This window comes from Rattus norvegicus, chromosome 6 (assembly GCF_021556685.1).
Source record: "Rattus norvegicus strain SHRSP/BbbUtx chromosome 6, alternate assembly SHRSP_T2T, whole genome shotgun sequence".
NCBI lineage: Eukaryota > Metazoa > Chordata > Mammalia > Rodentia > Muridae > Rattus > Rattus norvegicus.
The window spans coordinates 32,543,296-32,560,923 of NC_141539.1; the positions used below are offsets into that span (position 1 = coordinate 32,543,296).

A 17,628-nucleotide genomic window follows, 5' to 3' on the forward strand; every position below is an offset into this window, starting at 1 on the left:
AAAGTAAATCACATGGAGAATCTTAAAAGTCAATCTTGAGTTTCAGGAGCAAAAAAGTGATTAAGTATATTTAGTGTCTGGAAGGGAGAAATACATTTAGAAAAAAGTGTTGAAAGAGTATAAAGTTTCAGACAGACTGGATAAGTAAATTTTAGTAATTCACTGTATGACATGGTGGTGACAGTAATAATGTATTATATTATTATCATTATAACAGAACCACTACAGATCTTAAATATGTTCTATACACACAACTGCTCAGGTGACAGATGCTAATACGCTCTATCAAACCACTTTACAAAGTGTCCACAAATGAAAATACCACAATAAACCCTTACAAATGTATATACTTATCTTTTTTTTTCTTTATTCTTTTTTTCAGAGCTGGGGACCGAACCCAGGGCCTTACGCTTGCTAGGCAAGCGCTCTACCACTGAGCTAAATCCCCAACCCCTACACTTAAATCTTTTTTAAAAGGATAAAATTTTAATGTTTAAAACTCCCCCAAACCAGTAATTTTTTACAATCTTTTTTTCTGTTCACTCATTCTCAGCAATCTAACAGCAAATAATAAAGCAAGCTACACTTAGATTATACTTTCCTAAAATATTCCTGCTCAACTCAGCAATGTTATTTTTCCCTTTTCTTGGAACACATTCTCACCCTATAGCCCAGGCTGTCCTGGAGCTCATGGCAATCTTTCTGCTTCATCTTCTGGAGTGCTAGGATTCCATTCAGTTGTGAGCCCTACCACAGCTGGGCTCAACTTAACAATTCAAAAAAATTAAAGTTTTAGCTTCATTTTATGTACATGAATATTTTGCCTGTGCATCTACATGCACACCACATCAATTTCTATGGCTAGAAGACATCAGACAAGGCTGTCGGTTCCCCTGGAACTAGAGTTACAGATATGGTTGTCAGCCACCATGTGGGTGCTGGGAACTTCTGTCCTCTATAAGAGAAACAAGGGTTCTTAATCACTGAGCCTCAACTCAAGCCTCAACTTTACAACTTTAAACTGATTAATATTTAATAGAAAGATAAAAAACTAAATTATCTGAATACCCAGTAAACAGGAAACTTATATGGGAACTTTTTTTTTTTTTTTGGTTCTTTTTTTCGGAGCTGGGGACCGAACCCAGGGCCTTGCGCTTGCTAGGCAAGCGCTCTACCACTGAGCTAAATCCCCAACCCTCTATGGGAACTTTTTAAATTTACAAATTTACCTAAGGGAAGAATTGATACATAGAAAATTAAGGATTAAAAGGATAATCTATGGTTAAATAAGTCTCCTACAGAATTAGAAATTATAATTAAACAAATTGCATGGAAGGTGAAAGGTAAGGGCATTCATATATTTACATATATTTCTTCATTATTAGTGACCTACAATCATACCTATTAAAAAGCACATTCTAGCTCAACAAACAAAACAAAACAAACAAATAAACAAAGTGGTGGTGGCACACGCCTTTTACAATAGCTCCTGGAGGCAGAGGCAGACATATCTCTCTGCAAATTTGAAGCTAGAGTGGTCTACAGAATGAGTTCCAAGAAAGCCAGGGCTACAAAAGAAATTTTTTAAAAATTTAAAAATCACAGCCTAGGAAGAAAAAAAAAATCTGCTCGACAAAGCTCATGAGACTATAGGACAAAGTTTAAATGTTTTGCTTAAAAAAATAAAAAGCAAAAAAGTTCGGTATAGTGGCTCATACCTGCAATGCCAGCATTCAAGTAGACACAAAGGAAACCAGTTCAAAACCTGACTGGACTTTGTGAGACCTAGACTCAAAAGAGAAAGAAGACAGGAGGAGGAAGGAAGGAAACGTTCTAGGCTAGCAAGGTGGCTCAGTAGGTAATGGTACTTGACCACCAAACCTGTTGATCTGAATTCAATCCCCAGAACCTTCTTGAAAGTAGGAAGGAGAAATCGGACTCCTTTGACTTCACATTCTTACACTGTGATACATATGTGCCTACACATGTACACATACATAGTCTTACATGTAAAACAGTTCTACAGTTTGTGTCATCTACAGAGAAACCTTTGGGCACTGAGATGTGAGGCAGGTGTGTATATAAGCTGGTAGTGAAACCTCGACTCTCACATAGGATCTGGTTTGAATAGATTTGGCCTCCATAAATTCATGAGTTTCAATATTTTGCCATAGGGAGTGGCACATTAAGAGGTGTGGCCTTACTGGAGATGTGGCCTTGATGGAAGTGTGTCACAGTGAAAGCAGGCTTTGAGGTCTTCTATGCTCATCTGCCCCAGTGTCGATGACAATCTCCTGCTGCCTGCAGATCAAGATGTACAACTTTCAGCTCTTCCAGCGCCAAGTCTCCTGCACACTGCCATGCTTCCCACCATGATGAAATAGACTAAACCTCTGCAACGGTAAGCTAGCCCTAATTAAACAATGCCCTTTATAAGTTTTTCCTTGGTTATGCTGTCTCTTCACAGCAATGAAACCCTAATATGTGGTGTTGCTGAGCTATTCCTTGAAAGCATGTTTGCCTGTTTTAACATAGTCTCACACAGTAATCAAGGTACACTGGAACTCACATAGCCCAGACTGGTCTCAAACCCATGGTGATAGGTCTGCCTCAACATTCTGAGTACTGGGATTACAAGTGTGGACCACCATGCCCCGCTCAGATAAACACTTTTTTTTTTAGCATGTGAGCACACACGTATATTCCTATTCATTTAGGTAGGCATATCCATATGCACATATATGTTCATGCCTATGAAAGTCAGAGGCTGACTCTGAATGTCTTCTTTTATCACTCTCTGCCTTATCTCCTCTTGCTAAATCAGAACTCACAGATTGGGTGGTCAAGGTAGTCATGTCCTGTCTCTGCCTGCAGAGCACTGGATTACAGGCAGGCTGTCAAGCCCACCGAACTCTAGACCTCTCACCTGTACTCAGCTATCCCCCCAGCCCAGGAAAACAACTTGAATTTTTTCAGGAGAAGCTACAACAAAATAATGAAGAAATGTCATATTATAAAATTAGTTATGCTGGATTTATCTGGTTAATATTGGAATTACTTTTTATTCCCTTAGGCACATACTATTCTTTAGCCACAAATTACCTAATAAATAGATCACATTGCTTAATTTATAATTATCCATGTTATAAAGTGTTCTATTTAATGAAAATATTTTATTGTAAAAAAAAAAAAACAACAGAAAGACACAAATCTGCAAACTCTGACCTATGATTCTTCTCAAAGAAGATTATTAAATGAGAGAGAGCCTGATTTCCCAGATACTTGTCTTAAAGGTCAGAGAGTAACCAGTGTCTGCTAAGGCATCTGACATGCACACACTTTTGAATCTACTTAATACAGAGAACTAACTTTCTTTCTTTCTTTCTCTCTTTCTTTCTTTTCTTCTTTGAATTTACTCAATAAAACACTTTTATTTACCCCCTAAAGTGGTTTCACCTATATTTCAAGATAGCTCTCCAATAATCCCAATACTTGTATTAGTATTACATTTCTTTTACCCGGGCTCCTGTGTGCTTAGATTACATTCACCACAGACTTAACTTTTCCACGGACAAATCCAGTATTCTCCCTTCTTTTAACAAAGGTATCATTTATTATCTTACAAGTCAGTTATGCTGCATCTTAAGGAAAAGACTCCACACCAAACTATCATTATATTTGAAGCAACAAACACTATTTTCATTGTTTCCAAAGTATATCCTTTACAGAGATGACTAGAATCAAAGAAATTTATCTTCATGATACAGTAACAATAATTTCAGCTTTAGCTTTCAGATTTGATACATTTCTATGTACTGTCGTTTCCAATGGATGAACATGTTAGCATTTAGCAGCCAAAGTTTGCTCTTCTCAGATGCTTAGAGCTTAATAAAATCAGGTAAAAGGTCAAAGTCTGATGACTCTAGAAACATAGACCAGTACTCCTCGATGTTTCCTATCTGTTTCCTAACTAACCATCCCTTTATTATTCAATGCTTCAAAACTCTGTCAAATAATCTTACTCATAACTTCCACCTGTACTTGAAACAAAAAAGTTGGAGAATGGCTCCAATGAGATGGCTTGACAGGTTAAGAGAACCTGCCACCAAGCCCAACAGCCTGAGTTCCATCCCTATGACCCACATGGTAGAAAGAGCACAGTCCTGAAGGTTGACCTCCAAATCACAAACTGTGATATACATGCCTACTCACAAATTTATAAATACAATTTTAAATGAAAAATAAAGCTACTCATACATGGCAGCTCAAGCCTGTAACCCCAGTATACTATGGAGACTCAGATATGAGTTCACGGGCTATAAAGTGAGCTCTAAATCAACCTGGGTTACAGAGTGAGATCCTGAGAGTGGTCTGTGTCTGAATCCCAGTACTCTGAGGTGGTAGAAGATCAGGAGTTCCAGGTCACCCTCAACTCCTCAACTGTGCAGTGAATTCTGGTCAACCTAGACTATGTGTGATCCTATTCAAAACAAACCAACAAAACACCTATGAGGGAGGAAGGAGGCAAAGGTGGGAAGAAGGATGGCAGGGAGGCTACAGAATTTTCAAAACCTCACATCTACTGCCTCACTTAAGGGAGGTAAAATATTGTTAAAATTATGACTGTATAAGGTAAATTAACTCAATACTTGCTCTTTTCTAAGCAAGTATTTATGAGGTCTTGAATCAGCCAAACTCAAACTGTCTTACTATTTAATGGCCAAGTGATATAATATACAATATAATATACAGGTTCTACCATAACACTGACAGACTGTGAAGTAGCTGAGCCGTTTGTTGTTGGATCTTATTAAAAACAATGGATCAAGAGCATAAGATTGAAATGTAAGACTCCATTCTCACAGCCAGATGCCATCACTACTCAAGATTCAGCAGGAATCTAAATGACCATTTGCAAGGACAGCAAAACAAGCTCACTATCAACTAGGATAACAGGTGCAGTGGGACATGGGGATAAGACTGAAACAGGGAGGTTTTTCTTTTTTGTTTTAAATTTACATATTTTTAATTGTGTGTCTGTGGAAGAGAATGTATGTGCACATGAGTGTGAGTGCTCATGGAAGCCTGAGGCTTCAGACACCTTCTAAGCAGGAGTTACAGGGGGTTTTGAGCTGCCCTGTGGATACTGGGAACCAAACAGGAGCCCTCTATAAATGTAATAAGCATGCTTAAACACCGACTTAACAAAAAGGACTAAATATACTGAAATTTAAGCTAGCCTTACAGCCACTAACTCACTCCACTGTCTTTAACTGCTCTACCAAGAACACAGACAACCAAATTTATACTCTCCCCTCAATGCCACAGACATGATCTGAGGGTCATTCTCTGGAAAAACAGAATTGTTCCATAAGCAAGTACTCTATCACCAAAACACATGCCCACAGTTCTTTATACTTTGATCTTGAGGTAGAGTCCCACTGAGCTAAAATGGTCATCCTCTGCTTCAACGTCCTAAATAACTGGGATTACAGGCCTGTACCACTGGCTGAAATTACCTTTCTAACAATTCAGTAATGCTTTTAAAAACTTGTTTAATTTTTAAACCTTATTGTGTACTTATGCAGACATGCCATCTATGGCATATGAGTTAAGTCAGAGAACAATCTATGGCAATAACTTCTCTCCTTCCACAATGTGGATCCCAGAGATCAACTCAGAACATTAACTAAGCTTGGTGGGAGATACCTCTACATACTGAGGTGATCCCAGCGCTGCAAGGTGGAGGGAAGAAAAGCAAGTTCAAGGCCATTCAAGCCTACAAAAGACCCTGTTAAGGAAGAAAGAAGGGAGGTAGAAAAGGACAGGAGAGGAGTTACTGAAGTTGAAAATATAAGCTGGACATATAGGGCATGCCTGTAATGCTAGCACACAGGAGGTAAAACAGTATTGGGGGGGTCTGAAGAGATCCTTGGGCTGCACAGCCTGTTCAAGATCAGTCTGGGATACAAGGAGAAAAAAAGAAATTGAGTGAGCAAGAGAAAGAATGACACAGACCCAGATCTAGTCAATAGAAGAAAGTATAAGACAGGCGAGTATAGTATTTCAAGTCTGTAATCTTACCACTGTGAGGTTTAAGGAAAGGGAGAAGGGAGGGGACCATAGCTAAAATATATGGTTGAGGAGATTTTCCAGGCAGTAGAACAAATCAGCATAATTGGAGAATAAAAACTAAGACAATCCAGGGACTCCAATATTCAGTTAAAAAGCAACAGAAGGGGCTAGGGATTTAGCTCAGTGGTAGAGCGCTTACCTAGGAAGCGCAAGGCCCTGGGTTCGGTCCCCAGCTCCGAAAAAAAGAACCAAAAAAAAAAAAAAAAAGCAACAGAAAATAAAGGGAAGGGGAAAAAAATTACAACAAGAAATTCCAGTGAGGAACCTGAAAAGACCCATGTAGGCAGAGCAATAGATTTTAAAAGAAACAGTGCCCAGCAAGAACTGAAACTTCTAACTAGGACCTTGAAGGATTTTTAATTCCTAAGACTTTCAAAAACAAGCTCTGCCACTAACAAGAAGGAATCGGAACAGTGCCAAAACCAAAGCACCATCCAAAGCTAAAAGAAAAATTGGAAACCATTTTTGACCCAGACAACCATCAAACACTCAAGTGCATCATGGGGAAGAATTAAAGCATGGCCATGGAACTAGAGCCATGGAACTAGAGGCATGTCTTGATGCAGAGCCCTGGTATAGCATGTACAGGCCCTGATTTTGATCCCCAGTACCACTTTGAAAAAGAATTGTCAAACATGAACTTTTTTAAAAAAACCCAAAGCTTCCCTTTATATGCTGCCTTTCTGTAAGAGCTACTAGAGGATGATAGGCTTCAAGGTAGAATGTTCAGTAAAGACAAGAATGTCACACACAGGAGACCGAGGGAATTTCCAAGGCGATAGCTGTGAGCCTGTTACAAAAGATGGGAGGAGAAAAGGTCTAGACTAGAGATAGCCAGGAATCATCAGAAGTCAAAAGATTCTCTCTCTGATAATGGCTTGACTGTGAGGAAACTCACTGAGAGGTTACTGGGATATAGGAAGCCTGGAAACAGATAAAAGGAAATTAATTGAATAAAGAGAATTTTTTTAACTCAGAAGAGAAAGGGGGGAAGATGATTCAGTGAGTAAACATGTCAATCCCTGGAACCCACCTAAGTCAAAGCAGAAAACTGGCTTCACAAAGTTGTCCTACGGTTTCCATAGGCATGCCATAACACACACACACACACACACACACACACACACACACACACACACACACACGACATAAAAGATTAGAAAGTAGAGGGAGTTCATGTCTGTAGAGAAATAATATCTGCTGGCCATGACAACATGACAGCACAACCGCACACACCCTTAGACTACATGCACAAAACTGAAAACGTACAAATTCAAATTAGCCAGATAAAAATCCCAGCATGGAGGAGGGGGAACAGGTGGGCACTGAGGAGCTACTGGCAGGTGATGGCTGCCCTGGGGGAAAGAGAATCAGTTTTCTTCATGGATGCTCTAGGAGATGGCCCTAAACCTATGCACATACAGAGAGCATTAAATGAACTCAGTAGAATTAAAAGAGAGAGAACACATCAAGTTCAGAGGGAAAAATTAGAAGGATGATAAGGTAAATATGGCATGAGAAAAATGGGGAAATAGATCTGATTCAAACATTATATGCAAATACAAATATTAAACATTTTAAAAGAACAGAACTTACCACTAAAGAAGCCAGCAAGATAGCTCCACAGTTAAGAGCACTTGTTGCCTTTGAAGAGGAACCGAGTTCAATTCCCAGCACCCATATGGTGAATCATGACCACCTGTAACTTCAGTTCTGCAGAATCTGACACCTCCTCTGGTTTATTCAGGCACCAGGCACACATGTGGTACCCACATACACAGGCACTCATAGAAACTTCAAATTGTGTTACTAGCTTTGGTTTTTTTTCCTTTTCTTTTTTTTTTTTCGGAGCTGGAGACCGAACCCAGGGCCTTGGGCTTGCTAGGCAAGCGCTCTACCACTGAGCTAAATCCCCAACCCCCTAGCTTTGGTTTTTTGAGACAAGGTCTTGCCCTGTAGCCCTGGCTTGCCTCAAACTTGCTCCACAGGCCAGGCTGACCTGAAACTTCTAGCATTTCTCCTGTCTCTGCTTCCCTTGTACTGGGGTTTCAGGTGTACAGGTTACATCTTCAGTATAAGTGTATTTGAAGAATTCACTCCATATTCAAAAAACTTGTTCTTACCATCCATTTAGGTTCAAACATTCTACCCTAACCTCAATACCCTTTCTTGCTCTTTTAAACTCCTTCACAACTTAACCATCTTCATATATAGTTTCCTCATGTACGTCTATGGCTAATCACAAAATCTATATTTTGTGCTCAATAAACAGTCTCATTTGTAAACGAAGATTCAGCAGCCTCCACTTTCCTGCCCATTGCAGCTGCTACCACAGCACCACCCGGGAAACCTAGTAGTGTTTCAAATTGAAACAGATCTCCAGTATTTCTGCTTCTGTTCTTTCCCCCCTCCAAGTCACAAGGAAGTATCAGTAGTTTTGTTCTAGTACTTGACAGAGCATTATAGCCCACAATCCTTAAAGAAGACAGTTCTCGCAGGCATTATCTTCTCTGTTCTATTATACTCCGAACTCTATCATGCAAAGGACAAACAATCCAGTTGAAGCATTGCCCCTCCTGGGGAACTCTACTCTTCAGATTGAAATTAATGAGTAGAACAATCTGTTCTAACCTACCAATATTTGGGGGTGTGGTGCAACATGGCAATGAAATTCTCAGAATGAGACATATAGCCATGAATAGAGAGCCCTAAAAGAATCATGCTGTATTCTAAGTGAAACCTGAAGGTTCCTCTTTCCTCACCAGCCACTGTTAGCATTAGCTGTCATAGAAGGGAATTTCTATGATCAAATGCTCGTTTTAGACAGCATGGTCAAATGTTTCAACAGCCTTGTAAGTTTTGTTTGATAGTGTTACATGTCACAAAATACCATTTTATCAACTTTTAAAAATTGATCTTAAGCTGAGCTTGGTGTCATAATACTGTAATCTCAACAGAAAGGGAGGCAGAGACAGGAGGACCATCAGCCCGCCCCCTCACCTCTAAAACTTTTCCAACATTCCAAATGAAAATTCTATGTCCTTTAACCATTATCTAGGACACCCTTGCCATAACATCCGCTAATCACTATTCCATTTTCTCTATAAATCTGTCTGCTCCAGATACCTCACATAAATATCTGTTTTCTCCCATCTAACTTGCTTTATGTTGTTCTATTTTGTTTTTTGAGGCAGGGTCTCTCTACACAGCCCTGGCTGGCTTGGAGCTCACTGTATACGCCAGACTGGCCTTAAGCTGACTCCCACCTGTCTCTATCTGGAATGCTGAAATTTCAGCATTCAGGTGTGAACAACCACGTGGCTATAATTTTGAGGTCCATCTATGTTATAGTGCTTACCAAAACTTTATTATTTTTCAAGGATGGATTATCCATAGCATATCTATATATTTTATTCATCCATCAATGGGCTTTGAGTTATTTACTAGCATTCTGTGAGTCCCTACTTCAAACTCTGAATAGGTCTTGCCTAGCAAGCACAAGGCTTTGGGAGTCAGAGTTCTACCACAACTTTTTTTTAACTGCTTATAACTATCTTGGGTATAACTTAAGAGATTTGCTGGATCATATTCTTTCTGTTGCCCTTAAAAAAAAAAAAAAAAATCAGGGCTGGAGAGATGGCTCAGCGGTTAAGAGCACCCGACTACTCTTCCAGAGATCCTGAGTTCAATTCCCAGCAACCACATGGTGGCTCACAACCATCTGTAAACAGATCCGATGCTCTCTTCTGGTGTATCTGAAGACAGCTACAGTGTACTTATATATAATAAATGAATAAATCTTTTAAAAAAAAATCAAAAACAGGGTCTCTAGCTCAGATTAGTCCCAAACTCCTTATATGGCCAAGGATGACTTGGAACTCCTGATCCTCTTCCCTCTTCCTTTTGAGTACTGCGATTACAGATGTGCATCACCACACTCAGTTTATGAAGTTCTGGAGAGCTAAACCCAGGGCATTCTACTGAGCCATGTCCCCCCAGCCCTTTTTTTTTTTTTTTTTGATGAATTTTGTTAAACAGTATCACTATAGCCAGGTTAGTACACAACTCACTAAGTAGCCCAGCCTAACCTTGAACACACAAGCAATCCTCCTGCTGCAGCCTCCTGAGTGCTGGAGTTAGTCATAAGCAATAACACCAGCTCGCCTATGCTATTTCCCACAGTACTATCTGAAGTCCCAGCAACATGTCAGAACTCCAAATCCTCCAAATTGTCAATACTTGCCTTTGTTTCTGTCTTGTTTCTGTGGGGTACTGTTTACTCTCTCGTCTATCCTGTGTATGTGACATTACTGAGGACTGAACCAGAGTCTCACACATGCTGAGCACCCTACAGCCCCAGCCCTCCTTTTGTTTATTTGAACAAGTTCTCACTAACCTACCCAGGACATTCTTGCTCTGCAGACTAGACAAGCCTTGAACCTAAAATCCTTCTGCCTCTGCCTCACATGTAGCTGGGATTAAAGGCCTATGCCACCATGGTCTATAGAGAATAACCATTCTAATGACTGTAAGATAACATCTCACTGTTGGTTTGACATGTGTTTCTTTAATTATTAATGAGGCTGAATATTTTTTCATGTGCTTATGAGCCATTTGTACATGTATTTTTGGAGTCAAGCTTACATAGTTTTAATCTATCCTAAAAGCACATGCTTCAATGAGAAAAGTCCCTTAGGCATTCTGGCATTCGTGCAGCACCCGCCTGAGTATCACTGCGTAGCTCTCACATGCTTTATGACAAAGGTTTGGCTCATTTTTCTAAAAAGTGGACACTATATAAAATGGGGTCAGATGGATTTCATCAACTCTTTTGTTGTTTTCCTTTTGTTTGGGAAGACAGTGTCTTACTTTGTAACATGCTACATAAACTAGGCTGACTTCAATTCGCAGTGATTCTCTTGTCTTTGTCCTGAGTAAGGGCATTACAGGACTGTGCCACTTGTCCCTGACCATCCTGGAATTTTCCTTGTAGATCAGGATAGCTGTAGACTTACATCCTTCGCCTTCTGAGTACTGGGATTACAGGCATGTGCCACTAATTTAGTTAAATCAACTGATTCTTAGGGAAAAGTAATCACATTTATTGATTGATTTGACTCTGTGTGTGTGTGTGTGTGTGTGTGTGTGTGTGTGTGTGTGTGTGTGTGTGTGTTCATACACACTCTCAAGTGTCACAGCATACATGCAGAGGTCAGAGGGCAACTTGGAGTTGTTGATCTCTCCTTCTACCAAGTGAGTACCAAGGAACAAGCTCAAGTCATCAGGCTTGGCACAGTGGCCTTAACTGCTGAGCTGTCTTGCTAGCCTAATCAACAAGTCTTTAATGGAGGTTAGTAGAATCAATTTATTCTTCCAAAGCTCAGCTAATACACTTAGATAATTAAAAGATATTACACATCTCTCAGAGGCAAGTCTTTACCAATTTAATTTTCTTACACGAGGGACTATATTATTCAGTGAAAATACTATCCTTAGAAAAATAAGAAACCTAGGCGTAGAGTGGGGATTAAGGACCAAATGACAGCACATCCAGTGGAAACAATACATTAAGAACATGTGCTAAAGAAATTATGCAATAAAAAATTTTAAAATAAATAAAATTAAACAACAAAAAAAGAATGTGTGCTTTGGGGCTGGAGAAATGGCTCAGTGGTTAAGAGCACTGACTGCTCTTCCAGAGGTCCTGAGTTCAAATCCCAGCAACCACATGGTGGCTCACAATCCTCTGTAATGAGATCTAATGCCCTCTTCCAATGACTTATATAATAAATAAATAAATCTTTAGAGAAAAAAGAATGTGAGCTTTAGCTGGTGTGATAGTCTTTAATCCCAGCACTCTGGAGGCAGAGACAGAGGCAGAGGCAGAGGCAGAGGCAGTGGCAGAGGCAGAATTTGAGACAAGCCTGGTCTATACACTAAGTTCTAGGACACCACCAGTACTACACAAAGAAACCCTGTCTCAAAAAAGCCTACAGGCTGGAGATCTCTCAGCAGTTAAGAGTACTTGCTGCTCTTACAGAGGACCAGAGTTTGGTTCCCAGCACCCACATAGTGGCTCCTGTCTACAACCCCAGTTCTGGGAGATCTATTACCTTCTTCTGGCCTCAAAGAACACTAAGCACAAAGTATACATACAAATGTGCAGACAAAACATTCAAACACATAAAATAAATAATATTAAGATCACACACACACACACACACACACACACACACACACACACACATACATACAATGTGTGCTTTGCCAGGTGGTGGTGGCACACACATTTAATCCCAGCATTTGGGAGGCAGAGGCAAGTGGATCCCTGAGTTTGAGACCAACCTGGTCTACAGAACAAATTCCAGGATAGCTAGGGCTACACAGAGAAACTGTCTCAAAAAACAAAAATTAGAGGTTGGGGAGTTGGGGGGTGTGGGGAACACCCTTATAGAAAGGAAGGGGGAGGGGATGGGGGCTTATGGACAGGAAACCAGGAAAGGGAATAACATTTGAAATGTAAAAAGAATGTGCTTTAAGAACAAATTCTTGGGGCTGGAGAGATGGCTCAGCAGTTAAGAGTACCGACTGCTCTTCCAGAGGTCCTGAGTTCAATTCCCAGCAACCACATGGTGGTTCACAACCATCTGTAATGGGATCTGATGCCCTCTTCTGGTGTGTTTGAAGACAGCGACTTATATATAATAAATAAATAAATCTTAAAAAACAAAACAAAACAGGTTGGGGATTTAGCTCAGTGGTAGAGCACTTGCCTAGCAAGCGCAAGGCCCTGAGTTCAGTCCCCAGCTCCGAAAAAAAAAAAAAAATTCTTATAACTATTCTATCATCAAGTAATACTTTCCAGAGTGCATACTACCAAGAAAATTATGGTCAAATCAACCACTAAAATTTGTATACATCCAGAACCAGTAACTTTCTTTATTACTTTCCAAACAATCTTTAAAAAATTTCTAAGAACAGTTTTGCCCCAGAGTGCTTGATGCACAAAATAAGGACTGAGTACAGACTCCCACCATCGAAGTAAAAAACCAGGCATCACACAGGCTTCCCACCACTGGAAAAATTGAGACAGGAGGATCTTTGGGGCTTGCTTGCCAGCAATCGATCAGCAAGTTCAGGGTTCAATGAAAGACCCTATCTCAAAAAGTGCAGTGGAGAGAACAGAGGTCCACACCTGACCTCATCCTCTGGCCTCCACATGCAACGCACACACAGCCCACAAATTACCCAATTATCAAACAGCTAATACTTATTATTAAGTAAAATCTGATCCCAATTTACTTCACAATACTCAGAAAGCAAACTGAAAGTAAAGTAAGTTAGCTCTGCTCCAGTATGTTCCTATGAGGATTATATCACTGTACTATCCTCTCTCCTACCTGTGTTCATTATTCATCATCCACCTCCTTTAGGTGCAGTTACAGGCAAAAAAACAAAACAAAACAAAAAAACAAAACAAAACAAAAATACCCAAATAAACATAGACCCCTGACCCCGTGTAACTTATTCAAATAATCTTAAGATTCACTTTTTTGATGTTGTTAGCCATCTTGCTATTTGAACCTGTGATCCTCCTGCCTAAGCCACTAAGTCTTGGAATTAGAAGCATGAACCACCACACCCAGCTGTGACTTTAGATTCACTTTGCACTTGGTTAAATGTGAAACATACCAATAATTTATTTTTGCAACAGTATCCAATAGAACCAGAACACAAAAACTTACATGATTTCTAATATGAATATGTTTGTATACAGAACTGAAGGTATACAGAGAGACAAGAACAGTAGTCCTGGTGAGCACTGTAAGAACCATAAATCTATAAAAAGCCTTCCTCCAGATTTAACCAGTAAGCAGCAAAAACCATCCAGCCTGGAATATGATGGGCTGCCTTCCTTGCAGCCCAGTCCTTTGCAACACTTCTAAAGTGACTACTGCTTCATTAGTGCAGGTTTTGATGCTAGGTGTGTATCTCAGTGGTAGAATGCACATTGGCAGAGGAAACAGGACTCTGGCCCACTGAAAACATGTCCTAAAGTGATAAACGCACTAAGTATCTCTAGTTATGTGGATCAATTGACTACTTTCCTGTTGTTTAGACATAACTATCAATATATGGTAGCCACTAGCCACGTTGGCGACAGAACACTTGAAATATGTCTAATATAAATTGAGATGGGCTGTCCATACAGCTCCCACATTAGACGAAAACAATGTAAAATATCCGTTTGAAATTGGCTGCATATGTGCATCTTTGATAAGTTAAAAAATATTATTAATTTTTTCCTTTGTGACTACCAAAGTTACGAAGATAGCAGAATTCAAAATCTGCAGCACCAAGTTTGAACTGGACAAAGAATTGTCAGAATTGTGTTCATTTTCTTAGTTTACTTTAATCAAATCCTGTGTCAAAATATCAAATATTTTATATCAAAATGTGTAAATGTCAGAGGTTACAGCAAAATTGTTTAGCAGAGCACCAACAAATATTCAAGCGGTCATTACACACATTATGCAGTCCATAAAGCAACATATTCTGTCACACACTAGTAGCAGGAAGGCCATATATTCCACATAAATCTGCACTGTGTTCCTACAAAGTACCTGGCACCATTGTTAAGGGCTTTGCTCTCACTGACCTATAAATCCTCACAAGCACCATGCACAGCAAACACATTTGCGCTGTCTATTTTAAGACATTGTAGCCAAAGTTGCAGTTAGTAACCTGTGGAGCCAGGAATTCAACACAGCAGGCTACATGGGAAACAACCCATTTCCCTAAGTCAAAGGACAATAAAGACTATGGTCAGGACTGGCACTGTAGCTCAATGGCTTGCCTACCGAGCATGAGGTTAGTTAATGCCCAGTACCTGGGGACAAGCAGCTGGGGAGCTGGGGAGCATTCTTCACCACAAAACTTTACTTCCTACTTTCACCTCACCCTTCTCAAGGGCAGGTTTAAAAAAAAAAAAAATCACACACTAAATTCTTTCTTTCAGAAAGGCTGTCTCCCCTCTGATCCAATTCATATCTGTCTTTCAGGCTTCCTTTTAAACTGTCAGTCCATATAAAGCAGATTCCCCACAGTTCTGACTAGTCCCCTTCCTCCCTCTCCTCACCGTAGTGCTCTGCACACTACTGTCACCGTCTTCATCAGATTGGTCATGGGGTCTACTGTATCGACCACTCATTCCCAAAGCTTTAACAGTGCCTAGCATTTGGTGCTCAATAAATATTTGCTGATCTAGCCACCTGACTCACCCAGCTACACTTCAAACTAGTGCTATAAGTGCTAATCTACTAAACAGAGGACAAGTTCAAGCTTTATATTTTGACAACCCCACTCACCAGTAAGTTAAAACAACCCATTTTAAATAAAAACTCGCTCACTTTAATTTCAGTATTAACTTGCGTTAAAGAATATGTTTAAGCTACTTACAAATATGTCTTAAGGAAATCCAAGCTGATTTCAGTAATACTATAAATTGGTTAAAATCAGTTTGATTTTCCCAATTCTTAAGCAAACCCACGACAGTTGCTTCTCTATATAACCTCATCATGAAGTTAGTTACATTTATCACAAGTTTTCCTGCACTGCTCTAATGCCGGAGCTGAGGTTCAAAAAATGATAGACACCGGATACTTTAAAATACTGAGGGCGGGAGTAGAGGAGATATTTCATGTACAATTACTTTGACAAAATTAATATTGGTGCTAGCGTCAAAATGACTTTCTTGGAACCTTCCCTTTTCATTTCCGAAACAGGAAACCAATTTAAAAGGTCAACCCCCTCAGCTTTAATTTCCATACCAAGTAATTCCGAAATATGTGGTGAAAGAACATTAGAAGTCCTTAGAGCTATGACTGACGAAATATTTTCCTGTAAACTCTAGCATCAACTAAAACATGAGAACTTGACTTGATTCCATCGGGTTGAGAAGTCAGAAACCGGCCATCTCCCTCAGACTACTGCTTCTGTTAAGGTCTTGAAAAAGCACTGTGAGCCAACCATGGCAGATTCCCACCCCAAGCACGAAGGGCCTCCGATTGTTTGACACATCAATGGTTCAGTCAAGACAGCCAACTCACTTTCCCCCGCCCCTCTCATTTTCCTTAATGATTCTGCAACTCTCGAGTTTACTCCAAGTAACAGCCAGATGGAATATTTTCTCTTTGACCCCCCAATATAAATTCGGGCCTTTGCCACACAGCCAGTATTGCTTCAACCCCAACCACTAGAATACGTCTATTACAAATAGCACATCAAGTAACTTCACGCAATTATGGTACGGCCAGTCAAGTCACTTAAAGAAACAGGATTCTGGAACCATGCTAAATGCTGCATATTTTGTGCCAGCAGGCACCGAACAGAGAAGGAGACTTGAAAGCAAAAGACCGGATGGTTAAGCATGGGAAGACCCCGCCCCAGTAAGCGCTATTCCGATTCCAACAGTAACTTAGGTCTGTCGTCTGGAATTGGAATCACTGGAACAAAGGCGTAAATTCCGGGAAGCAAGATGTCTGGAATAAAAGAAAACGGCTCGCGGCTACAGAGCCCCTACACCATCCTTCCACAGGTCTTACCTATGGTGGAAATAAAGGTGGTATTGAAGGCATCATCCGAAAAACGAAAAAGGACGCAGGTCTTGCCCACTCCCGAGTCCCCGATCAGGAGCAGCTTGAAAAGCAGGTCGTACGTCTTCTTCGCCATTGGGAGGAGCGGCTCGGGCGCTCGCCGCCGGTAGCCCCAAGGGATCGGTGCTGCTCACTACGGCCAACTCCTCACCCGGGCGTTCTGGGGCCTCAGCAGCGGGGAAGCGTGTGCGGGGAGAGAAAGCAGCTCTCGAGACGGAGCGGGAGACCTTCCGAACGGCCTCGTCGAGGAAGCCCCGACGGTGGCGGCGCCCGTGCCTCCGAGGGGCGGCGCCCGCGGCTCCGCAGCCTCTCCCAGCCGCTCCGCCCGGTTCCGGGGAGTCGGTCGGGACAAAATGGCCTCCCCTCCCCCTTCAGCGCAGCTCGGCCGGGACGCTCCCACGGGCGAGCGAGAGAGCTCTACGTCGAGGGAGCGCGGCGGGCTTGAATACGGCCTCCGCCCGGAGCAAAAACTCCGCGCTAGGACGCGGGCGAGGGCAGCAGGAGGTCTCGCGAGCCGACGAGCCCTGCTACATAACCCCAGGAAACCGAGCCGCCCCGGCCAGAGCCACCTTTTTCCCCGTGCCCTCTCACGCCGGCGTGCGCGCTGCCTGAGACGCACGCAAGGACGTACACCCGCCCTTCTCTCGCGCCCTCGCCCCTGCGGCCCGCCGCTGCGCACGCGCGCGGGAGGGCATGAAGGGCACGCGGAGGCGGGACCAGAGAGGGCGAGGCCGCGGGCGCGCTCCCTGCGGCCTCCTGATTGGGTGCACGGCTTGAGGAACACGCCCAGCGGGGGGAGGCGCGGCCCGGGAACTGCGCCGGCGCACTACGTCCGTGT

General features: G+C 41.5%; 1 protein-coding gene and 1 long non-coding RNA gene across 3 annotated transcripts in view; one reads left to right on the top strand and one right to left on the bottom strand.

Moving 5' to 3' along the window:
- Rab10 (RAB10, member RAS oncogene family) overlaps nt 1–17,400 on the bottom strand; it is a 53,141-nt gene extending 35,741 nt beyond the window's left edge. The window contains exon 1 of one of the 2 annotated variants that reach the window (NM_017359.2): nt 16,740–16,914. In NM_017359.2, coding sequence (NP_059055.2) covers nt 16,740–16,866 — 127 coding nt within the window. In that variant the 5' untranslated portion in view covers nt 16,867–16,914. Of the gene's footprint in view, nt 1–16,739 lie in introns of both variants that reach the window. The other variant, XM_087554405.1, reaches the window with a different exon arrangement.
- LOC148005122 (uncharacterized) lies at nt 10,155–17,244 on the top strand. Its single transcript, XR_015622873.1, has 2 exons — nt 10,155–11,264; nt 12,407–17,244. It is a non-coding gene; the product is annotated as an uncharacterized LOC148005122 (long non-coding RNA).
- Nucleotides 17,401–17,628: the final 228 nt, after the last annotated feature.